This window comes from Daktulosphaira vitifoliae, unplaced genomic scaffold, assembly GCF_025091365.1.
Source record: "Daktulosphaira vitifoliae isolate Bord-2020 unplaced genomic scaffold, ASM2509136v1 Scaffold_5, whole genome shotgun sequence".
NCBI lineage: Eukaryota > Metazoa > Arthropoda > Insecta > Hemiptera > Phylloxeridae > Daktulosphaira > Daktulosphaira vitifoliae.
The window spans coordinates 23,423,441-23,449,915 of NW_026099576.1; the positions used below are offsets into that span (position 1 = coordinate 23,423,441).

The following is a 26,475-nucleotide window of genomic DNA, read 5'->3' on the forward strand; positions in this document are numbered from 1 at the left end:
ACTTAATTCCTGACTATGAACACAAAAATAGAAAACGTAAGAAACGTAATGATGAATCTACTGAACCAGATGCTATTTTCAACGGACGCGAAAATTTTAAAATTAATACCATTTACCTTATTTGTGATAATTTAATAGAAGAACTAAAAAAAATAAAAATTTCTTATGATGATATAATATCTAAAAANTAATACCATTTACATTATTTGTGATAATTTAATAGAAGAACTAAAAAAAAGAAAAATTTCTTATGATGATATAATATCTAAATACTTATTTTTCTTAAATATTAGTGAACAAAAAACCTCAGAAGTTCGTGATGGTGCAAAAAAATTAAGAAAAATATACAAAAATGATTTGGATGAAACATTTGAAAACGAGTGTGTTCATTTTCAGAGCTTACTTAAAACTATTAAAAACCCTCCAACAAATATCATTAATATGTGTAAATTTATTAAAGAAAAAAATATAGAAGCTATTTTTCCTTATGTTTATGTTGCTCTCCGAATGTTTCTATGTACTCCTGCTTCTAATTGTTCAACGGAAAGATCATTTTCCACTTTACGGAGAATTAAATCATATTTAAGATCAACCATGTCATCAGAAAGATTGAACAGTTTAGCCATATTAAACATTGAGTCATCCATAACCAAAATGATTGACTACGATGATATTATTAAATCATTTGCATCAAAACAATCTCGCAGAAAAGTTTAAGAAAAGTTATGAAATTACAATTGAATATTTTTATTTTTGAAGTTGTTTTATTATTTTTAAGAATGTTTTAAATAATATATTGGTTATTAGTTATTACTGAGTTTTATTTTATATTAATGTACCTATTTTCTACTACAATTGTGTAATACCAATAAAGTAAAAAATTTTCTTTTTTTTGGGGGGCGGCGGCAAATTTTATGTTGCCCCTGGCGGCAATTTTTATAAATACGGGCCTGAGAACATGTAATAACTAACTGTTTAATTGTTAATTAGAATTTTTTACGTCGATACCCTAGATTGAAAAAATTGGCTATTTAAGCTAAATCGAATTTCAAAGTTATTTTTCTCGACTTAAAAGAAGCAAACAAATTTAAATAAGTTTAACTTTCTATGCCATATTAATTTTTCANATTAATATACCTATTTTCTACTACAATTGTGTAATACCAATAAAGTAAAAAATTTTCTTTTTTTTTGGGGGGGGGGGCGGCAAATTTTATGTTGCCCCTGGCGGCAATTTTTATAAATACGGGTCTGTCTATACTGAACCCAACTATGCAATGTCTCACTATGCCGCGACCCCACTGTGCTACCGTTTTTTTTTCTTAAAATTTCCATAACTTTTTGATAAATCAACAAATTAACATAATTTTTTCTTATACTAAAACCTTAGATATTTCCCTTAGACATTATAAGTACATCTTTCATTTGACATACTTTCTATTAAAATTGGACAAATTCCCCTTATATAGGGGGCGTTCAAAATTTGAAACATTGTATAAAAAATGGAACTTTTTCAACTTATCTTTTGAAAATGTTCCGGGAATACTGCGTCCTTTAAACATATATTAAATTAAAGTTTATTTTGTGTACTATAAAATAAAAAAAAAAAAAATGTCCCGACGACNAATTTTTTTATGAGAAATAATATTTTTTAATAATCCCTTTTTCATTCGACATACTTTATCTTAATCAGGGTATTAATAAGAAACTAGCAGATAATGTAGCTTTTGTAATTATCCATTTTTTTTTTTTTTTTAAACACTATCTACAGATTTTCATCGAAGCGTTTCTTATGATAGTGATTTTAATCACTGTCAGATATCATCTATACTGGACCCAATTATGCCACGACCCCACTGTGCTGGGTTACTTATTTTTTATGCAATGTTTCAAGTTTTGAACGCCCCCTATATATGGGAAAATTGTCCAATTTTAATAAAATGTATGTCAAATGAAAGATGTACTTATAATGTATTTAGAAAAAAAAAATTTGTGCTGATATATACATTTTTCAAAAAGTTATAGCATTTTTAAGTTGAAAATTTAAATTCGAAAATTTCCCCCATTTTCGGGGAACGAGGGAATTTTTTTTAATCTTTAAGGGTAATGTCTCCAACTAGATAAAATTCGTGATCTTTTGACGTACTTTTGAAAAAAATCGGTCCAGTGAGAGCTGAAAAAAAATGGCAACAGACAAAAAAAAAAAAAAAAACACATATTATCTCAGCTTCGCATCGAAGCTAAAAGTAAAAAAAAATTAATAAGTTTAATTTCTTATGTGTTATGACCTTTATTCTATGTCAATTAAATTATAATATTCATGAAAGTCAATATATTCTCCTAATAAGATATTAAAAAAAAATAAAAAATACAAAACCTAGAATTTTAGTAGAAAAATAGCATATTTTTGAATACGGTAGCCATTTGCGCATAGAAGATAGGTCGTCAAGAAAAATTTTTATTTTGTCATTTTATAGTACATAAAATAAGCTTTAATTTTATATATGTTTAAAGGACGCAGTATTTCCGGAACATTTTCAAAAATTAAGTTGAAAAAATTAGTTTTTGTAAAAAAGTTGCTATTTTAAATCCCCCCAGTGAGCAGAATAAGTGTTAGATTTTCAAAAAAAAAAATGATACAAAATGAAAGGGAAATATCTGAGGTTTCAATACAAANAAATGAAAGGGAAATATCTAAGGTTTCAATACAAAAAAATATTATTTTTATTTATTCATTTTTGAAAAAGTTATGGCAGTTTTAAGTACAAAAAACATCCCGATAAAAGATAATTATTATCGCAAACATTACATTTTTTTTTTAATTTCGATTTGCACATAGAAGATAAGATGTCGGGACAAATTTTTTTTTTTCATTTGATAGTATATAACATAACCTTTGATTTGATATATGTTTAAAGGACGCAGTATTTCCGGAACATTTTCAAAAGTTATATTGAAAAAGAACTATGTTTTTTACAATATTTTAAGTTTTGAACGCCCCCTCTATAAGGGGAAATTGTCCAATATTAATAAAAAGTATGTTAAATGAAAGATTTTTCAATTTTTGAGGGTAATTTCGACTAGATATGATTTGTGATCTTTTGACGTATCATTGAATGAAATCGGTTCGGTAAGAGCTGAGAATAAGTGGTAACAGACACAAAAAAAAAACACATCATATTAAAATAATACCTTCTCAGCTTCACATGGAAGCTAAAACAGAATAAGTATTATATTTTAATTTTAGATAATGAATGAGTGTTTTTTTAATGGAATTTGTTTTAGAAAAAGTAGTTGTTAATTATTTTGTTTAAATAAGTAGATATTTTATTTTGGCTTCGATGCGAAGCTGAGAAGGTATTGTTTTACTAAGATTTTTTTTTTTTTTTGTGTCTGTTACATCTTTTTTTCAGCTCTCATCGAATCAATTTCTTTCAACGATACGTCAAATGATCACAAATCTTATCTAGTCGAAGACATTATCCTCAAAAATTGTAAACAATTCTTTCGTTCTCCGTAAATGGAGGAAACCTCCAAAAAAATTACAAATTTAAAATAATTTTCAAAATTTTTTCAATTTTTTTTACTTTAAAGTGCCATAACTTTTTTAAAAATAACCAAATCAATATAATTTTTTTTAAATAGATGCATCATATTATTACTTTTTATTTGGTATATTTTTTTTATATATGACCCTTTACTTGCCCACAGGGGGGGATTTAAAATGACAACTTTTTCACAAAAAATTAATTTTTTCAACTTGACTTTTGAAAATGTTCCGGAAAGTCTGACACTTTTATATATATCTTAAATTAAAACTAATGTAATATACTTTATTAAATATATTAAATTACTTAATTTCGGACTTTATTTTATCTTCATGGTGGAAACAGACATCAAAGTTAATAAAAAAAATACTATTTTTGTAAAAAAATTCTTATTTATATTTTTAACTTTATAATGTTATAACTTTTTGAAAGATGTATGGATCAATATAATTCTTTTTTTTATAGTTGCATGATGTCTTTACCTATCATTTGGTATATATTTTTTTCATATCAGACCCTTTACCTGCCCACAGGGGGGGATTTAAAATGACAACTTTTTTACAAAAAATTTTTTTTTCAACTTAAATTTTAAAAGTGTTCCGGAAAGTCTGACACTTTTATATATATCTTAAATTAAAGCTAATGTAAGTTACTTTATTATGCAAAAAAAAATTTCGGACTTTATTTTATCTTCACGGTAAAAATAGCTACCGAATGCTATTATTGTGTGAATATTTTCAATTTTATTTTTTACATTTTTAACTTTATAATGCTATGACATATTGAAAAGTGTATGGATCAACATAATTTTTTTATGAGAAATAATATTTTTTTCATTCGACATACTTTATCTTAATCAGGATATTAATAAAGAACTAGCAAATCTAATGTATCATTGAAAGAAATCGGTTCGGTGAGAGCTGAGAAAAAGTGATAACAGACAAAAAAAAAAAAAAAAACATATCTTAGTAAAACCAATACCTTGTCAGCTTCGCATCGAAGCTAAAAGTGATAAGATTTTCTACATAGCGTATTAAACAAATTATATATTATTGTTATCAAGCAGGTTCTGTCAAGTGGACATGGGGAATATGTTTCTCATTTCGAAAATTAGAATTTGTACATAACAATGTACGTGTTTTGTTATTTTGATTAATTGAGCAGTTCCCGACGATACTAAATATGATGGAATAAGTTACAGCTATAGTTAAATGTTAATCGTTACCATTGGGCATCATTTATTTTATATATTTATTTTTTAATATCAATTGAACGTGATATTGTAGACGAAATGGACTTTGATGATATTATTGACACATTTGCTGATCACAAATCAAGAAAAATCAATTTTTAAATACTATTATATGTGTACCTACAATAATGAGATGTTATATGTTTTATTAAAATAAACAACAATTTAATCATAATTTATTTATGTATAAGTGTATGATGGAAACTACATTTTTAGATGTGTTCATCTAATCAAATTGGCACTACAAACAGCACATATGAGAATAAAATAAAAATAACAATGGAATGTTATATTATTTTTAAAATAATACTATATGTATGTTTACATTTGAAATGGTTGAGATTACGACTTACATGAGTGTAATTTTTTGAGAGAGTTTTTCGGTAGGCCTAGTAAATATAGTAATGCCCTGGGCCCCGCAAAATGTAGGGACGGCCCTGACCAGTTATGTTATTCAGTGAAGTCATATCGCACGGTCGGAACACAGAGGATTTGTTTTTGATCGTATAGTTTTCTGTATTATTTATTTTTTTGCGCTCGGAAAGTTTTCAATAACGTAAAAAATCATTTAAAAACTCAAAACGGCGTTACGAGCGGAGAACCGCGAATTTCTATGCATAAACGACGGCCGCGATACGGTAACTGTGAGGATCCGCGGGGAGGAGGATGTGTGCGGTTGGTATTATACTCGGTACCGGGACATGGGCGCGGGGTCCGATTGGACAGGACGAGGAAAAGCGGAAATAAAAAAGCGAGTGTACTCGTGTCTGTTCATCCAAACCCACACGCCGACTGTTTTAATAACGTCGGCCGTCGCACACACTCGGTGNGACTGTTTTAATAACGTCGGCGGTCGCACACACTCGGCGTGCTCGTGATAAAGACAGAGAGCGGAGGAAATATTATATTTAAGTGAAATCGACCGAAAATCTTCATCGTGCGGGTCTCTTGTTTTTTCGTCCGTTGTCGACGTTTTATATTGTTCTGACAACAACAGAAATCCTGCGATACTCCCGCCCGCCACCGTTGTCTAGGGCTACTTCTCCGAACATCACAAATGCCGGCTCAGTGGTAAAACAATAATAATATGTAGTGTGGGGTGTGATGACACACATTGCGGTCGGGTACGGAATTCAATTTGGCCGTATGACGAGTCGAGGACTTTTTTGCCTTTTACTCCGTGTCCTTGACTACCGTCCCGAGGGATACGTATCCGTACAACACGAGAAAAAACGAAAGCCTTTCAAAAGGCACGCATACATACCACCTACCTTTGCGGCCAATGACGTTGTCCAAAATATGTTTTATCCGTACAAAGTAATATTATATTCGGTTACCAAGACTTTTCATTTGTACTGTAAATGGTATGCCCATTATGTTATTTCAAAAAAATATAAAATATAAAATTAAATTTTATAAAAATATAAAATGTGAAATTTTAAATTATTCTTACAATGCCGAAAAGGATAGAACGAATTACCTTGAAATTAAAATTCATACATCATGAATTATGATTCATAATGTATCATCATGCTATTTTATTTATTCATTATTTATTTCAAATAAAAGGAAACAGTACCCCGGACATAAAGAGACCGTTTAAGTCAAAACCACCCATACGTTAACAGTTTGAAAAAGCAATATTCTGTTAATACATATTCCTTTAAATAATCAATTTGTATTGTATTTCACATATCAATGATTTATGTACAGATGGAATTTTTACTTAAACAAAGATATCACTACATCCTGATCAAAGCTGATAGATGTCAATGATATTGTTAAACATAACAAAAATGCCGATCAACTTTCATTTTCTAATTTCAATATAAAATTAATATAAAATAAAAAGCTTATGTTGATCAAAATAACGAGTATCATCTTTTCATCCACCATATTTTTCTTCGGAACTTATTACGCAAAAGGGTCTATATTTCTGGCAAGTTCAAAAACTCAAATAAGCTTCAAAATTATTCTATGGAGTTTATAGAATGATTAATTAAAGAAGATCGAAGTTTTTTTTTAATAGAGTATATTTTTAAACTCTTTGTACACGTTAAAAACATGTTACTATATTTACTAAATATATAAATAATGATTTATCATAATAAAGCATATTTTATTGGTATACCAATAAAACAAACATATCTGTTACTTTTACGTCAATAACATAAAAATTATCGGTAAAATAATCATTTTTAAATTAAATTTCTAAAATCTAAATAATAATTTCGTCGTAAACTTTTTCTTTGTACGCGTGAGTAACATAAATTATTGATTTATTAAATACCTCTGACATAAAAAAGAAAAACGATTACCACTCTTTTGCACAACTGACTCTAAATACTTAAAACTCCCCACCTCTCGAATTATGTCCTCGTCTATTGTCACTGATCTCCTCATTTTACCTTCTTCTATGACAAACTCGTACTCTATATATTCTGTCTTATTTATACTTATTCTTAAATCCTTTTCTTCAAGAGCTGATCTCTACACCTTTAGCCTTTGATTGATTTCCTCCCTATTTTTTCCTATTAACACTATATCGACAGCAAACAACATGCACCATGGCACCTTTCCTTGTATTCTTCTAGTAACTTCATCCATCACTATAGATAATAAGTAAGGGCTTAAAGCAGAACCTTGGTGTACTCCTACTCTTACCCGGAACTATTCTGTTACTCCTCCTACGCGTTTTAACCAGGTACAAGGGCCATTATACATATCCTCTGTCATATTAATGTACCTTTTCGGGAGTCCTTTTCTCATTAATATCCACTTTAAAACCTTTCTCGGTACTACATCATACGTTTTTTCCAAATATATAAATACCTTACACAGTTTTTTTTTCTTTTTCTTAAACTTTTCTATTAGTTTCCTCACACAAAATACTGGCTCCATTGTTGACTTACCAGGCATAAATTCGAACTGTTTTTTGGATACCGATGTCTGAATTCTTATTCTCTTACCTATTACTTTTCACCATATTTTCATACTATGACTCATAAGCTTTAAGCGTCTATAATTTCCATACTCCTGTATGTCACATTTACCTTTAAATATTGACACCATAATACTATTCCTCTATTCATTTGGAATTTTCCCTTCTAATAAGATTTTATTTAAAAGTTCCTTCAACCACCTTATTTCAACGCCGCCTAATATTTTAGATACTTCTACTGGCACTTCATCTGGTCTTACTGCTTTATTCTTTTTCATTAATGCCACAGCCTCCCATACCTCTTTCTCACTAATTAAATCTACCAGTCCCTCGTTCCACGAGATATCCTCTGATGTCTCTTTTGAGTTCTCGTCATTCAGTAATTTTTCAAAATACTCTTTCCATCTTTCTTCACATCATCATCACTCGAGAGTACCTTATTATCAACACTTTTTATACATCTTATATAATGATAATCTTTAGACCTTTTCTCCATTACTTTTGGTAGTCTATAGATTTCTTTCTCGCTTTCCTTTGTTCCTAGCCTATCATAAAACTCATCATATATCTTAAACTTTACCTTACTAACTGTGCAAGTGGGCTTTTTATTAATAATTCGGCCTGTAACAACAACGTGGTTTGCCACTTGCATAACGACTAGCTATAGTAGCAAGGGTCGCCACCACCTAGGCGAGGTGTCACACCTATCAGATATGATTACCGAACCATAGGTGGAATTTAATTTTAAGTAAATTAAAAGTATAATCTAAGTTAATATGTCGTTATATGTATAAATTACTATAATACCTCATGGTTTATTAAACACAATTATGTCAATTAAAGTTGTTTGTGGTTGATATGTAAAACATATCGTAGCCCGTGTCTAGATTAAGGAATAGGGATAAATACACGCGAGTAATTAAGTTACTCGCGCAATAAAATAAATATTACAGTTGAAATTAATAAGGAAATTTAATTTAATTGTTAAAAAAAAAGAAAATTAAGTTAAACATGGACAAAAATTCGAATGCATCAAAAACAATGTTTACAAATAAAGGCAATACAAATAAAATAAAATATTTAAACAAAACAAACAAATAATATTACAAACATCACGAACGGTATTGGAACAAATCCGTTAATGTTTATCGGAAATTAATGAAGAACATCAGAAGCGGTCTGGACACTCGCTCCTTAGCGTTGACTAGAAGAAAAGAGAAACACGTGTTCTCCACACATAAACAAAATTAAGTTAATTTACGATAAAATAAAATGAAATAAAATAATTAATATAATATCGCTCATTACACAAATATAATATACAAAAGAAAACGATACCCGGTTTCCGAAGAGACCCATCCGATGGTCTGGATGCTTCGCCGAAAAGACCTGGCCGTTCGCCGTTGGCGGCTCTACTCCATCATTGAAAAAAGAGTGTCAATAAAACAACAAATGTGTGCACCCTAGCACGGTCAATGACAGAAGAAAGAATAGATAAGAGTCAACACCGATCTAGCGGCAATTTCAAATCGATAACGGCCAGTCTTTTTGGAAGGGATCAATACTAATAAACAATTCGATTTTAATTATATTTCTCTTATATCGCCTTATCAAGCGGTCAGCGGCAAAATAATGAGTGGTTGACACCGCTGTGTCAGAAAAAGGTTCTTTCATGCGATAAAATAAATAAGTAGACATAACAAAAAATCATAAACGATCCACTTTCGAATTTGTGACGTTACAACTGCACACTTAGCTTCTTTGCAAAAACATTTATAAACTTTTTTTTCAACAACTTTCTTATTGTTTTTTTTTTTAGTTTCTAGGCGAAACTAAGAAAATATCTCCACAAATAATAAGAGTATAAAATTCGTTTTTACACAGAATCACACAGGAAAATCATATAATCTAAAATCTGCAATTAGATTTTTTCTATCGCTACTTTTTTGAGACTTTAACTCATTTTTAAAAACGAGTATTTACACTTAAAAATTTATATTGATATTTAATATGTTAAAAATAATTCGTGCAAAATTTCGATTCAAAATGTCATGTTTAAACTATTTTTTTAAAGTTGACATTTATGAAAATTTCTAATTTAAAAATGTTACACTTTTAGTCTTTTTTTAGTGAAACTTGTCAGTTTTAAATTAATATCATTAAATAGAAAATCTAATGAAGATTTAAAAAAATGATTTTGTTTAGATTCCTATATGGTCAGAAACTAATATAATGACATTTAGCAATAAATTTATTAAATAAACTTAACATTTTGTTAATATCACTTATATTAATTATAATCAATTATATTTTATGTATTTATATCGTAATAATTAATTTCAATAGAAATACTAATTATTTCAATTAATTCTTGATGTTTAAATAGATGCTACAATTGAAATATTCATAATTGTATTTCGTATAGTTATATACTATAATATTCTGATATTTAAAAATATTCCGAGACTAGTTTTACCTCTGATTTCGTCCTCTGTTGTGTTTTTGAATTTAATTTCAACCTGTACTTTTTTTGCTTATTTTTATTATATGAGAATACTCGTTAATAACTATTTATTAATTTTATCAAAAATTAGTGATAATGAAAATGTTTTAATTGGAAATTTAGAAGAATTTCTTATGAAAGTGATTTTAATCACTGTCAGATATTATCTATACCTGTACTATCTATGTCGTGTATACTATATCACGACCATATTGGATAACCGTTTTAAAATTAATTTAAGACGATTTTATTAATATTCTTATATTGATTGATGTATAAATTGTAAGACAAAATCATGATGTTTTCTCGGGAACTAGTTTCAAATATTTCTATGTATACAAATTACAAAAAAAATTAGTTGAGACAATTATTTCAAAATATAAGTACAAACAATAATGGTCATTATAAAACCATTGTATAAATAAGTAGACATTTTATTTTTAAATATACAATTAATAGGATTATTATTTGATGACTTAAATATGAAAATTTAAGCAGCTTTTGACTAAATTTTTCTAGTGTACATCGTATAATATATGTATAAAGAAATCTATTCTTAAAAATGTTGATTATTAAATAGGGCTGGCACATTTTAATCTTCGCTAATTTCAAATTTATTATGTATAAAAACTTGAAAAAGTTTATTTGACAATAAATTAATAATTTAACTGCAAACAATAATGGTATTAGTCATTATAAAACTTTTGTTTAAATGTGTAGACATTTTATTTTTAAATATACAAATAAAGGCGCAGTTATTTAATGACTTAAATACGAACATTTTTCTAGTTTACATCGTATAACTCTAGTAAAAAAAAATTCAAAATGATGATTGTAACTATATGGTGCCTTTATTTGGTGTTGAACATTTTATATTATGCTCAGAAAGTTTCATGTGATATTACAATACATGATATTCTTCAGAATTTTGTTTACTCTGTGGAAAGTTTACAACTTAATGGAGTCAGTATTAAATTTGATGGCGTGAATTTTATATCCTATGATAAATTAAGACAGCAAGCATATCAATCAGCAATCGACTATGTAAATAAAGATAAGAAACTTGATGCACATAATTTCCTTGTAAAATTTCAAGAATATTTGCCAGATATTATTTACTGTAAGTATTCGGAAAGAATAACCGATTTTATTTATTATTTACATCTCTTAATGGAAGCATGTGAAACATATATAAATAATAGTTTAATAGATTCTCTTAACAAATTTATCCAAAAATTGGTAGTATTGGTAGTTTCTATACAAGAAGGAGTTCAGTACGTTAGTCGACTTAGTTCTAGACAAAATACGTTTCAACTAATTCTGCAAGCATTCATTGACAATCCTCTAAAGTCAGGTCCAATAGAAGTGGTTGGCATTCAGAATTACCTTGTAAATGTGTTATACATATTAAATACAATTGCAGATAATTATATAAAACAACATTGTAGATATGCAAACAAAAATAATATCCATACACAACATTATTTCAAAAATTTATTTGAAAACAATTCTTATACACATGAAGGAAAGTACGATTTTTTAGCGAGTTTTATTGAAGTACACTTAAATGAAAGTAACATTATTATGTCTCATTTGAATGTAATTTATCAAAATATTTTTCATAATGATAATCAATAAATGTAAAGGGTATTGTTTTTGTTCTAAATTTGTAAAAAATAAAAATAATAATTATTAAAAATATTTCCTGTTATATAAAATAGTATTTATAGCAATGAGTTAAAAAATAAAATGTTCAACAATAGTTTTTTATTTGGTATTTTATATTTTTCATGTTTGTTTACAAAATACCTTGAATGAATATCAGTATATTATAACATATACAAATAAAACATAAAAAAACCCAGCACAGGGGAGTCGCGGCACAATGGTGACTTTGCATAGGTGGATCAAGTATAATGATATCTGACAGTGATTAAAATCACTATAAAAAAAAACGCTTCAGTGCAAATCTTTAGATAATGTTTAATTTTAAACAATTACTGGATTATTCCAAAAACTACATGATCTGCTATTTTATTATTAATATCCTAATTAAGATAAAGTATGTCGAATGAAAAAGGGATTATTAAAAAATATTATTTCTTATAAAAAAATAATGTTGATCCATACACTTTTAAATATGTCATAGCATTATAAAGTTAAAAATGTAAAAAATAAAATCGAGAATTTTCACATAATAATAGCATTTGGTAGCCATTTTCACCGTGAAGATAAAATAAAGTCCGAAATTTTTTTTTCGCATAATAAAGTAGATTACATTAACTTTAATTTAAGATATAATTAAAAGTGTCAGACTTTCCGGAACAGTTTCAAAATTTAATTTGAAAAAGTAAATTTTTTGTGAAAAAGTTGTAATTTTAAATACTTCCTGTGAGCAGATAAAGGGTTAAATTTATGACAAAAATATTCCAAATGTTAGGTAAAGACATCAAGTATCTACAAAAAAAAAACTATATTGATTTGTTAATTTTAAAAAAGTTACGTTAGTTTTAAGAAAAAAATGACAAAATTTATCGATTTTTAAATTTGTAATTTTTTTTTAAATTTTCCCCATTTACGGGGAACGAAGGAAATTTTTTCAATTTTTGAGGGTAACGTCTTCGACTAGATATGATTTGTGATCTTTTGACGTATTGTTGAAAGAAATCTGTTCGGTGAGAGCTGAGAAATAGTGGTATCAGGAAAAAAAAACACATAATATTATAATAATACCTTCTCAGCTTCACATGGAAGCTAAAACAGAATAAGTATTATATTTTAATTTTAGATAATGAATGAGTGTTTTTTTAATGGCATTTGTTTTAGAAAAAGTAGTTGTTAACTATTTTAAACTTCTGTCTTAACACAAACAGAAAGTAAAGCGTATGAAAAAGATGATGAGGATGAGCCTGCTTTCTAGGTATTCATATGCGTGTTATTGTACAGCAGTCATCGTGCTCGGCTGACACTCCGGATTAGGTATGAATGTCGGAATGCTGTTGTTATAGGAAGGGAATAAGGGTAACGCCTAGGTATGAGGTGCAGATGAAGTGCAAGACACAAGTACTTCAAAGAAAATACGGGGAGTCGAGTAAAAGTAAAGGTCAATCGTCAACGTGAAGACACAAATAGAAAAGTCGAAAAAAGTACTGTTGTAATGGGCCCTTCACACAACCGAACAAAATGTTTTTCTGTTATACTTTCATTTTCGACCCACACACCAATAAATTACAAAACACAATCAACACTTTCTATCACTGACTGCAGATACACACACAACTCACACAATCACGCCATGCACACACATCCGTTCCTTCCTAACATGTACAACCCCGTAGTTTTACAAAATCCTTCTACAATGTCAGCAAAATAGCAACAAAGAATCTAAATAAATGTAAGGCCGATGGTCATGTACGTGTCTGGAAGGGGACTTTGGAAGGACACCAAAAGGACTCCATGGGCTCGTCTGACACGGCCTGTTTCGGTCGTACTCCGGAACGAACACGTCCAGTTTTATAAGTAAACTCCGCATTTTTCTCTGTATCGTTTATATAATATTGACAATATTTAAATTAGTGTGTACAAATATTTTATTTAAGCTTCATATACTATTTCTTTTATCATATGAATCACTTTTGTGTATTTTGTGTAATAAGTGACAATAATTATATCATTTGATAAGTGACATCAACTTGTTTTGTATTGAAATTATTATTACGTAAATCCTGTCTTCGGCATTAAGGATAACATAAATATTCAGGTAACACTATTTGAACTCAACCTGCATGCTTTATTTTACAACGGTAGACCCTCGATCCAAACGCCCTAGTGAAGAGTCAGATGCGCGTATTTCCCCATTCATTTCAATCCTAAATCCCCCCCCTTCTCTTCATTATTTTTGAGTTACGACAGTACAAAAGCTATTTTCCCTGTCTTTAATATATTTTTTGAAATAAAATTTTTTTAAATATTTATTTCACGAATTCGTAAAACATATATAAATGAATACTTAATATAAATCTCTTAACAATTTTATCCAAAAATTGGTAATATTGGTAGTTTTTATACAAGAATGAGTTTAGTACGCTAGTAAACTTAGTTCTAAACGAAATAGATTTCAACAAATTCCGCAGGAATTCATTGACAATCCTCTTAAGTCAGGTCTAACAGAAGAGATTGGCATACAGTATTACTTTAATAATGTATTATCTAGTTTAAATGGATTTGCAACTAATTATATGATACAAAATTATAAATATTCAAACGACAATAATTTCCCAAATTTGGATGTGTCTCGAAGCCTTGTTTGAAAACCGACCTTATGATGATGAAACTACGAACGATTTTTTAACGATATATACTGAATCATACTTTACTACAACCAGGGCTGTATTTAGACGTTTTGCAGCATTGAGCACTTAATTTTTTTTAAAGGTTTTTTTTAATCATACATTTTTTTTTAAGAGTACAAAATGGGTCATTTTTCATTGAATAATTGTACAAAAGTTAGGAATTTTAACAAAATTACAATTATATATTAAAGTCATTTATCAACACAACAATAGTTAATGAACAATTAAAATTTTTTTATACTTTTTATACTTGAAAAGTTTTTAATGATATCGTCATTATTTATTTTGAATGTTAAAAGGTGATTACCTTCCATTGACAAGAGTGCCAAACTATTAAGTCGATCCTCCGACGAACAAGATCTTGGTACGATTTAATTCTTTTTAGAGTAGAAAATGATATCTCCGTTGAACAATTACTTATAGATGTACATAATAACATTCTCAAAGCTATGTCTATATAAGGGTAAATGCTTTGTAAGATTTTCTGTCTCACAAATATACAAATCTCTTGAATTGTCTTCGGTATACCATCAGAAAGGCTTTTTAAATGTTCTCTAAAATACAAACATTCATTTACAAATGAAGGTTCTAAATCAATAACAAATTTTTTTTGTAGTTTTGTAGCATTTTTAAATACTTCAGGTACTGAAATATTTGTTAACTCCAAAAAATATGTGTAGTTTTCAAGAAGAAGGTTGTGTAATTCATTACTTTTTCAAGTTCAGCTTAAATTTTTTCTAACATGGCAAAATAAGTGTAAACTTCAAAAGATTCTGGTTTTGTATAGGTAATATCTTCATCATGGAATGTTTTTCTCTTTTTTAAACGTTTTTAGTCATTTTTGAAATGTTTTACATTAATTTTTTCAATTGCTAGAGATTTTATGTGTTCATAAGCCTTGTCAGATCTAAAATCGGTTACATATGTAATTAATGAGTTAAACAGTTCTACCACAATACCTAAATCAATTTTCACACACTGCAACTTTTTACTAACAGTATTAAACTTTTGTAAAATATTACCCCAAAATGTTACCCCTCTTCTTATATATTACAAGATAAATAAGATGAAAAATCTTTGACATTATTTCCATATTGTTAGAAATATTTTGCCATAAAAAGGTCGAATTCAGATAATAACTCAATAGCCATTAAAAAATTTCCATTGTTTTTAAAACCTTTTTTTGATGTATTCCCTCAAAATGCTAATCCTCTTGATGCTAACTTCTTTACTACTGCCACAACTCTCTTCAAAATTTGAATACAAAAAATCGTTCTTTCTCGACCTGATTAGAAAGTTTACTATCAATGCGATTAAGAGTCACCTCGCGTTGTTTCATTTTCAAAATATTAGACCTATGAGTTGATGAATGAAAATGTTATTTTATTTTGTCATCTGCTTTTTTCCAGAGAGAAAATCTAGTCAAACCAAATCGAGATTTACAAGAAAATAAAAGATATGTCTGTGCAAAAGAGAACTCCTTTTAGTCTCAGAATACACTAAAAATTCTCTCCATTTTTTTAAGTTCCTTGAAAATAACTAATTTTACAATACATGTTGACCGTTTTTTTTATTCCTTTTATAGTTCTAGAAAAGCTTCTCTTAGATTTAGAAAAGTCAATTATTGATAAATCTTGGGTAATTATATTATAATTAATTAAATTTTTATTAATAGACTAAACATCTGGATCAGAACTAAAACAAAATGAAAATGAAAACTTAATAAATTAATATGAAATGTAACTTTAACAATTAATTAACAAAAATTTGCCTAACAAATTACACAAATTTACGAGTAACAAGTACTAAAAATATTTTTGTTCAAAAAAAATTTGAGGAATTATTCTTTTACCTAACTAAAGGTATTATTAAGCCATGATGTCGTTGAAAAATTAAACATTTAATAATATTTTAATATTATCAAATGATATTTTTTTATATACTAAATTCGATGTACTACAATTTTTTATAAATATATCAAAATAATATGACTAGATAGGAGAAAATAAATAAATGTGAACGTAAAATTGTATACGTATTTCAGAATACCGATATTGAGCTTATTTTATTTGATTTGTACGCCTTACCGTAGTATAACAGAAGACGTATTCAATAACTTTTTTTCGAATTTACAGTTAATTGATTTTTATTTGGTAGAATTTCAAGAAGACTCTGTAGAGGAGGCTCTCTTAACAAAATATAAAATTGTTCATTTAAAAAAAAAATGTAATTAATATATAAGAATTAACATATGATTTTTTAAATTACTTTTTATCACTCAGCTCATATGAAGTCTGTTCAGATGTAGTCTCTATTTCACTTGGCGGATTGGAGATTGAAGGACGTTGATTGCCAAAATATGTAGGTAATTTTGCGGTTTAAGAAATAATTTTTGCTTCTTTTACTAATTTTAATTTAGTAACTTTTTTATAAGCACTACCATTTAAACGATTTCTCATGTCACTAATTTTAATCAAAACGTTTAAATAAATAATATAATATACAAATTACAAAAAAAAACCCAGCACAGGGAGTCACTGGTTCGTGACTTCCGTGACGTGGCATAGTTGGATCAAGTATAATGATATATCAATTTTTTTTTTTTTATGAAGGTTTTCCCCATTTACGGGGAACGAGGAAAATTTTTTCAATATTTGAAAGTAATGCCTTCGACTAGATACGATTTGTGATCTTTTGACGCATCGTTGAAAGAAATCAGTTCAGTGAGAGATGAGAAAAAGTGGTAACAGATACAAAAAAAAAACACATCATAGTAAAACCAATACTTTTTCAGCTTTGCATCGAAGCTAAAACTCCTCAACACATTGAGTCGGTCACACGTAGCGATTAATATACATTATGAGCCGTCTGTACATAACACATTATTAGATAATAATGTTGTGATAAACGAGATAGATTATTGTATTATAACTACCCATATTAATTGACTATCAACGTCCGACGATATCCACAAAAACCAGTTTAAGGGAGAACATATCAATATTTTGCTAAAAATAGATAAAAACACGAATCAAATAAATTGCTGCCTTCTTATTTTATAGTTCTGTTGATTCTAAATAGTACTAATATTACTAATAGTACTAATATTATAAATAATAATAAACTAACTGTAGTCTATGATGTTAACTTTAATATATCATCTTTTACATTTATAAATTTGTATACGCTTTAAATTGACGAATAAATAATTAATATTTTTGATAGAAATAGATAATTATGTTTCTTAAAAATAAATCGATTTGTTAGAATTTCAAGTTAAATAAAATTAATTAAATTTTAAAAAAATCACATATATGTTATAAGATATTTGTTCCACGGGACAAGTGCTCCCAAAGCCCCTCCTAAATGTGGGCTTGACTGCAACTAACACTTTAATGCATGATCTGAATGGAATTTATCAAAACGTTTTTTGTAATGATAATCAATAAATGTAAAAGGTATTGTTTTTGTAATAAATTTGTTAAATATTAATAATAATAATAATAATTAAAAATATTTTCTGTTATATAAAATAGTAATTATATCAATAAGCTAAAAAATAAAATATTATCATCTATACTTGTCCCATCTATGCCATGTCTATACTGTATCACTAATGGGCTACCATTTTAAAATTAATTTAAGAAGATTTTATAAGTATTCTTATATTGATCGATGTATAAATTGAAAGACTTAATTATGATGTTTTCTCAGGAACTAGTTTCAAATATTTCTATGTATAGAAACTACAAAAAATTTAATTGAGACAATTATTTAAAAATGTAACTGCAAACAATAATGGTATTAATCATTATAAAACTTTTGTTTAAATTAGTAGACATTTCATTTTTAAACATACAAATATAGGAGCTGTTATTTGATGACATAAATATGAACATTTAAGCAACTTTTAACTACATTTTTGTAATATTATATTATTACTTATAGTATTAAAATATTATATTATGTTATCTTTTGTACATGTATGTCATATATTATGAATTCACAAGATCACCAAAACAGGGTTCCCTTATTTAAGACTTAAAATAATCAATAAATTAGTCAATTAAATCTGATTATCGTACAGATTCAAAGTCACGCCCATGTGTGGGTTCTCAACTAAGTCCAGCCAATCACATTCAACTATTAATTGAGATCTACAGTTTCTAAGATCACACTAGGGATCGCTACACGACCCTCGTCTACTATAAAAACCCATTTTTTCCTATTAAAATCAGTTCTTTCGGCTATTTTAAATTACACAAAATCTGCGACACTCTACTCAAGATTCTACTCTCTGGGACTTAGTTTATTTTTTAATTTATTTGGACTTAGAATATTTTTCTTTAAAACTAAATGACACTTAGAGATTTTAAAGTGAACTTTGTTTTGGTGAATCTTTTAATTTAATTTAATTTGTTCATTAAATAATAATATTAGCTTCGATGCGAAGCTGAGAAGGTATTAATTTTACCATGATGTGTTTATTTTTTTTTTTATTTTTATTTTTTTTTTTTTGTGTCTGTCACTACTTTTTTTCAGCTCTCACTGGACCGATTTCTTTTAACAATACGTCAAAAGATCACAAATTGTATCTAGTTGAAGACATTACCCTTAAAAATTTAAAAATTTTCCCTCGTTCCCCGCAAATGGGGGAAATATCCAAAAAAATTACAAATTTAAAAATCGACAAATTTTGTCATTTTTTTCACTTTTTTTTCTTAAAACTTCCATAACTTTTTCAAAAATCAACAAATCAACATAATTTTTTTTTTAACTAAAACCTTAGATATTTTCCTTTCATTTGATATAATTTTTTTGAAAATTTAACACTTAACCTGCTCATGGGGGGGGATTTAAAATTGCAACTTTTTTACAAAAACTAACTTTTTCAACTTAATTTTTGAAAATGTTCCGGAAATACTGCGTCCTTTAAACATATATCAAATTAAAGCTTATTTTATGTACTATAAAATGAAAAAAAAAAATTTGTCCCGACACTTTATCTTCTGCATGTAAACGGTTGCCGTAGTTAAAAAAACACTATTTTTGTGTTAAAATTTTCGATTTTCAATTTTTAATTTTCAACTTAAAAATGCTATAACTTTTCGAAAAATGCATGTATCAGCACAATTTTTTTTTTTCTAAATACATTATAAGTACATCTTCCATTTGACATACTTTTTATTAAAATTAGACAATTTCCCCTTATATAGGGGGGGTTCAAACTTTGAAACATTGTATAAAAAATAGAACTTTTTCAACTGAACTTTTGAAAATGTTCCGGAAATACTGCGTCCTTTAAACATATATCAAATTAAAGCTTTTTTTATGTACTATAAAATGAAAAAAAAAAATTTGTCCCGACACCTTATCTTCTATGTGCAAATGGCTGTCGAAATTATAAAAAAAATGTAATATTTGCGATAAAAATCACCTTTTATAACGATGTTTTTTGTACTTAAAACTGCCATAACTTTTTCAAATATTAACTAATCAAAATAATATTTCTTTATATTGAAACCTTAGGTAATTTTCTTTCATTTGATATCATTTTTTTTTGAAAATCTAACACTTATTCTGCTCACAGGGGGGATTTAAAATAGCAACTTTTTTACAAAAACTAACTTTTTCAACTTAATTTTTGAAAATGTTCCGGAAATACTGCGTCCTTTAAACATATATCAAATTAAAGCTTATTTTATGTACTACTAAATGAAAAAAAAAAATTTGTCCCGACGACCTATCTTCTATGCGCAAAAGGCTACCGTATTTAAAAATATGCTATTTTTTATTAAAATTCTAGGTTTTGTATTTTATTTTATTTTAAAATATTTTATTAGGGGAATAAACTGACTTTCATGAATATTATATAATTTCATTGACATAGAATAAAGTTCATAAGACATATGATATTATACTTATTAACATTTTTTACTTTTTTAAAGTCGAAAAAGTAATTTTTAAATTTGAGTTAGCTTAAATAGCCAATTTTATCATGCAACAAAAATCAACGAATAGTTGCCGAATGGGTAACACCTTGATCTTTAACGCCTAGGGTACGAGGTTCAAATCCGTTTGTGGCTTCTAAAATTTTGCATTTTTTTTTTGAGTTAGAATAGAATTTTCAAATCATTTGATATTTATCTCATTTAGATTCAATAATTTCAATAAATATAAAGGATCTTATCACTATAGTCTCCCCTCGTGAGAAGAAATTGATATTCATGTTAATATTATTTTACTATGTGGTTCTTTTTCTGGCTACGATTTATTTTGCCAACCCTCACTAGACCTACTTTTTTCAACGATACGTCAAATGATTCATTTAAGTTTATGATATTTAAGTTAATGATTAGTTTAAGTTATTACTCTTAAAAATCAAAAAAATATTCCTTATTCAAATAAAAAGTAGCTTAACTAGATTTGTCCATACAAACAATTAAAATCATTAATTTTTAATATTCTTAAATTATTTATTGTCGAATTAAATTTGATATGATAAAAGTATTCAACTACAAAAGTAAATAATTTTACTTTATAATTTATTAATTTTTTAACTCTATTTCTGTGTGCTACTACCAGTCTATAATATGCCAAATTTTTTAGTAATATTTTGCTATATAAATCATAAATTTAAAAAAAAAATGATTTTTAGTTTCACCTGAAGTTAACGATGGAGTTTTACAATTATAATTATATTTTTGATAATATGCTCAATTGAGTAAATCTTTTTAACTACTTTGGTTTGATTGGTTCATTTAATTAAAGTAAATTATTAAAATTAATTAAGTTCTGAATATTTCAATTGCAGAATTTTTTTAAACACCAAAAGTTATTAGGATATGATTACTATTCTTTCTATTTCAGTTATCTATTACGATAAAAATGTAAAAAAATCGAATTTTTCTGACAAATGTACTGTAATTAGTAATTATAAAATTTCCAGATTGCATATTAATCTTAAAAATTTCATTTTTTTCAATTTAATAATGTCAATTTCAAACTTGCAAGTTGAACTATAAGTTATGGTAACAAATTCATTTTTTAGCTTCGATGCGAAGCTGAGAAGGTATTTTTCATTAAAACTTTCACTTTAAAAGACAATAAAAAATAGGTTCAAAATGATTACCTTTAACATATTAAAAATCAAAATCAGTATTAATTTAATACAATTTTTTTTGTTCTTAATTATTTTTTTTTATATGTAAATACTTATTTTTTAATAATAAGTAATAATATTAAAACTTAGAAGTAATAGAAAAAGTTTAATTGCACATTTGAAAACATCACGAAAAGTTTATTTAGAAAAGTATATTTTTTTTCTGATGAAAGTTCCTTTTGTTTAGTGTATTTATTCATAAGTAACAAAATTTTTTTATTAAAAAGTATTGCATAAATTCCTTTAAATTTGTATACGCATTAAAAGTATATGAATATACAACTCCTTTTTATTTTTATAATATCTCCGTAAAAATTACAATATTATATTATTGAATACCACTTTCATACTCAATTTAATTACTGTAATTATTATGTATTCATATATTATAGTTATAAATCGGGGTAAAATTAAGGGAATAAGTGTTATTGTTGTTTTTGAAATAATCTACCAATTTCATTTTTTTCTATTTAATAATATTTATTTCAAACTTGCAAGTTGAGTTAAAAGTTATGGTAATAAATTCATTTTTTTTTTATTAAAACTTTCACTTTAAAGAACAAAAAGAAGTAGGTTCAAAATGATTACTTTTAACATATTAAAAATCAATAATAATTTGAAAATAATTAATTATAAAAATTATATAATATATAATTAAAATAATTACTAATCTGGATATAATTAAGGAAATAGGAGTTGATGTTGGGTTGGGTTGGTTACATTTTTAACTTTATAATGCTATAACTCATTGAAAAGTGTACGAATCAACACAATTTTTTTATGAGAAATAATATTTTTTAATAATCCCTTTTTCATTCGACATACTTTATCTTAATCAGGGTATTAATAAGAAACTAGCAGATAATGTAGCTTTTGTAATTATCCACCAATTTCTTAGAATTAAACACTATCTACTGATTTGCATCGAAGCGTTTCTTATGATAGTGATTTTAATCACTGTCAGATTAAATCTATACTGGACCCAACTATGCAACATCCCCACTATGCCGCGACCCCACTGTGCTGGGTTTTTTTTATTTTTATTTTACCATGGAAATAAATGTCAATTAATATTTTAAAATAAAACATTTTTTTTATATAATAAAACCGAATCAACTCTAATTTTCTCAGTTAATGATAAATATTTATTATCTGACTAAGTGTATTGCAACTCTATACTTATTGGGTAGCTAATCTTCTGTGGTTTAATGTCTTTGTTCTAACGAACATCGCGCCGGCAGACAGAGTAAAGGTTGCAATTAAATATTTTTAAAGTTAGGTGTTAGGTTAGAATATATTTGTAAGCCTATGTGTATTGGGTAGCTAATCTTCTGTGGTTTAATGTCTTTGTCTTAACAAACATCGCGCCGGCAGACAGCACAGAGAAACTTACAAATATATGTTTTTAGTGTTTAATTTTTGTCTTGGTGATTATTGTGCCGCATCCTTTCAAGGTGCTTTAATTTAGCACCGGGACACATTGGGCCACCACAATTCCGCCTTGACAAATCTTTTACATAGATATAAATATTTCTGAATCTTGTTTTGGCCAGGCCAGAGGAAAATTTAAGAAATATTGGTGTCGATCTCTCAATAAAATATAATCTCAAAAAATATACTCATTCTACAAAGTCAACTAAAGATACATTATTTGATTATAATTATAAAAATATAGAGTGTACAGAATCTCTTGTATATAATAATACAGTCATAGATTTTGTGTAACGATTTCGTATTATTTATAATTAAATGCTTTATTCTCAAACGGTCATATTTACTGTCGAACTCAAAGTGTACAACGTGTGAAATACAGTGTAAACTCATAATCAACATTGGATTGTCTAAAAGAAGCATTACACTACGTGGGATCCAAGGTAAGTACAAATTTAAATTCTCGCTTTCAAATTATAAATACTCTATTGCGTAATAAACCATTAAGATAGGTAATAAAGTTTGGTAGGATAATTGACTTCATTTATTCAATAGTGTTCAACCCCGAGATCAGTTCAATATTTTTGTCACAACGTCTGTGTACATTTTTATTTATTTGATCATTACCCTCATGTATTTAAACTCCGTTTATTCACCCCTCTGAATTCTTCTTTATTCGTATCATTATATCCTTTGCACCCTTACATATCTTGCCACATTTAAACATGTGTTACTCCGCCATTTACCTTCTTATTTAATAATTTTTATTACCATTCGTCTCCAATACCTACCGCCTATTTCATCACCTTCATCTTATCTTATAATTCTAAATTCTAACCATTAATAAGCAAATTTAAATTAAATTTTATTCTTTTTTTTCTTTTTGGTTTATTACATTTTTCTAGTGTACAATATATAATTCTAGTAAAAAAAATTTGAAATTGATGATTGTAACTATATGGTGCCTTTATTTGGTGTTGAACATTTTATATTATGCTCAGAAAGTTTCATGTGATATTAAAATGCAAGATATTCTTCAGAATTTTGTTTACTCTGCGGGAAGTTTACAACTTGATGGAGTCAGTATTAAATTTGATGGCGTGAATTTTATATCCTATGATGACTTAAGACAGCAAGCATATCAATCAGCAATCGGCTATGAAAATAAAGTTGAGCAATCAAAAGCATATAATTTTCTTGTACAATTTAATTATAATTTGCCATATATTGTTTACTGTAAGTATTCTGAAAGAATAACCGTTATTACTTATTATATATTTTATCTAATGGAAGAATGTAAGAGAAATTTAAATGAATACATAATAAAATCTCTTAACAGTTTTATTAAAAAATTGGTACAATTGGTAGTTTCTATACAAGAAGGAGTTCAGTACGTTAGTCTACTTAGTCCTAAACAAAAAAACTTTCAACGAATTCCACAAACATTCATTGACAATCCACTTAAGTCAGGTCCAATAGAAGTGGTTGGTATTCAGAATTACCTTGATTATGTATTATCTATATTAAGCAAAAATGCAGATAATTATATGAAACGACATTGTAGATATGCAAACGAAAATAATATCCCAAATTTGGAAATTCTCGATTTTTTATTTGGTAAAAGACCTAATGCAAATGAAACTAAGTACGAATTTATAGCCAGGTATACTGATGAATACTTTACTGAAACTAACATTTTTATGGCTCATTTGAATGAAATTTATCAAAATCTTTTTGGTAATAATAATCAATAAATGTATAAGTTATTTTTTTGTACTAAATTTGTTAAATAATAAAAATAATAATTATTAAAAATATTTCATGTAATAAAAAATATTAATCATATCAATGAGTTAAAAAAATAAAATGTTCAACAATAGTTTTTTATTTATTACTTTATACTTTACATGTTTGTTTACAAAACACCTTGAATGAATATCAGTATATACTGATATATAACATATACGAATAAAACATAAAAAATAGAATAAGTATTATATTTTAAATTTAGTTAATGGATGAGTGTTTTTTTAATGGCTTTTATTTTAGAAAAAGTAGTTGTTAAATATTTTAAACTACATTCCTGTCGTTTGAGTCTTGTGAATAAATAAGTTTTGGATGCCTTAATGGAGAACAAAAAAAATTCTAATACATGGTATTTATTTATTACACTAATATACTGTAGTTTGAAGTTTTAACTTTAATTATTATTTTTGTGAATGTTTTTGATTTTACGTACGTTTATCGTAAGTCCTAAAATTTGTTAGCATTCTTCAACATTAAAATTTATCCCTTTTTAGTTTATTTATACTCCAATTAATAATTAATAAGCACATATATGTGTATATTATTAATATATTAATGAAAAGTATTAATACAAATTTATGCAGTTTTTTTAACATATATTTTATTATCAGAGCAGTACAAAAAAAATTTGTTTTTATAATATACACAATTTTTGTTTAGATATTAGGAATAATTATTTAATAACGTATTGAACATATGCACAATTAAGTGATTTAGCTAATAACATACATTGGAATTCAATGATTGTTTAATGAACTATTGTTATGGTATGAAGCTATTTTTTAAAAGATGTGTTTGCTGCTTTATTATATAAAGACTATGTTTGATTTTTATAATATCATAATTGGACGTATTTTATGAGAATAAGCTCAATATTCAAGTATTATTTGATAAGTCATCTAATGATTTTTGTTTATAGAAGAACTTTATTTTTTTCACAAATAGTAAGACTAAATTATGATGTTTTCTCAGGAACTATGAAGAAATACATTTTTTTGTTTTAAGTCATTAATAATAGTTTTTTTCTAACTATTTCGAAACAATATTCTGTGAACTTATCTGATTAAAATTATCACATGACATCAATTTTCAATAGTTTCAAATTTTTTTATATAAAAAATTAGTCATTATAAAACATAAAGTAGACATTTTATTTTTAAATATACAAATTATGGTATTATTGTTTGATGACTTAAATATGAACATTTACGCAGCTATAAATTAGCTATGAAATTAATTTTGGATGCCTAAACACTTCATTTTTCAACTCACTAAAAGCCTATATTATTAAAAGTAAAGGTCAACCATCAACGTGAAGACACAAATAGAATAGTCGAAAAACGTTCAATAGCCGCCATTTTATATTATCTTTTAGCTTCGATGCGAAGGTATTAATTTTACTATGTTGTGTTTTTTTTTTTTGTGCCTGTTACCACTTTTTCTCAACTCTCACCGAACGGATTTCTTTCAATAATACGTC

At 26.9% G+C, this 26,475-nt stretch overlaps 4 protein-coding genes across 9 annotated transcripts in view; 3 read left to right on the top strand and 1 right to left on the bottom strand.

The window, feature by feature from the left end:
• Positions 1-26,475, bottom strand: part of LOC126906586 (valine--tRNA ligase-like) — a 143,687-nt gene that overhangs the window by 32,990 nt on the left and 84,222 nt on the right. The window lies entirely within an intron of this gene.
• Positions 1-26,475, top strand: part of LOC126906606 (dynactin subunit 6-like) — a 142,228-nt gene that overhangs the window by 27,061 nt on the left and 88,692 nt on the right. The gene's annotated exons all lie outside the window — the stretch shown is intronic.
• LOC126906604 (dynactin subunit 6-like) overlaps positions 1-26,475 on the top strand; it is a 69,307-nt gene that overhangs the window by 22,605 nt on the left and 20,227 nt on the right. The gene's annotated exons all lie outside the window — the stretch shown is intronic.
• Positions 11,035-24,946, top strand: LOC126906600 (uncharacterized). Its single transcript, XM_050687260.1, has 2 exons — positions 11,035-11,542; positions 24,604-24,946. The coding sequence occupies exons 1-2, from the start codon at positions 11,070-11,072 to the stop codon at positions 24,941-24,943; spliced, it is 813 nt and encodes a 270-aa protein (XP_050543217.1). The 5' UTR covers positions 11,035-11,069; the 3' UTR covers positions 24,944-24,946.

Coding starts and splice junctions, on each gene's coding strand:
- LOC126906600 (XM_050687260.1), top strand. CDS start 11,070: ATGATGATTGTAACTATATGGTGCCTTTATTTGGTGTTGAACATTTTA. Junction 11,543..24,603: donor GTTAGTCGACTTAGTTCTAG/ACAAAATACGTT, acceptor ACTTAGTCCTAA/ACAAAAAAACTTTCAACGAA.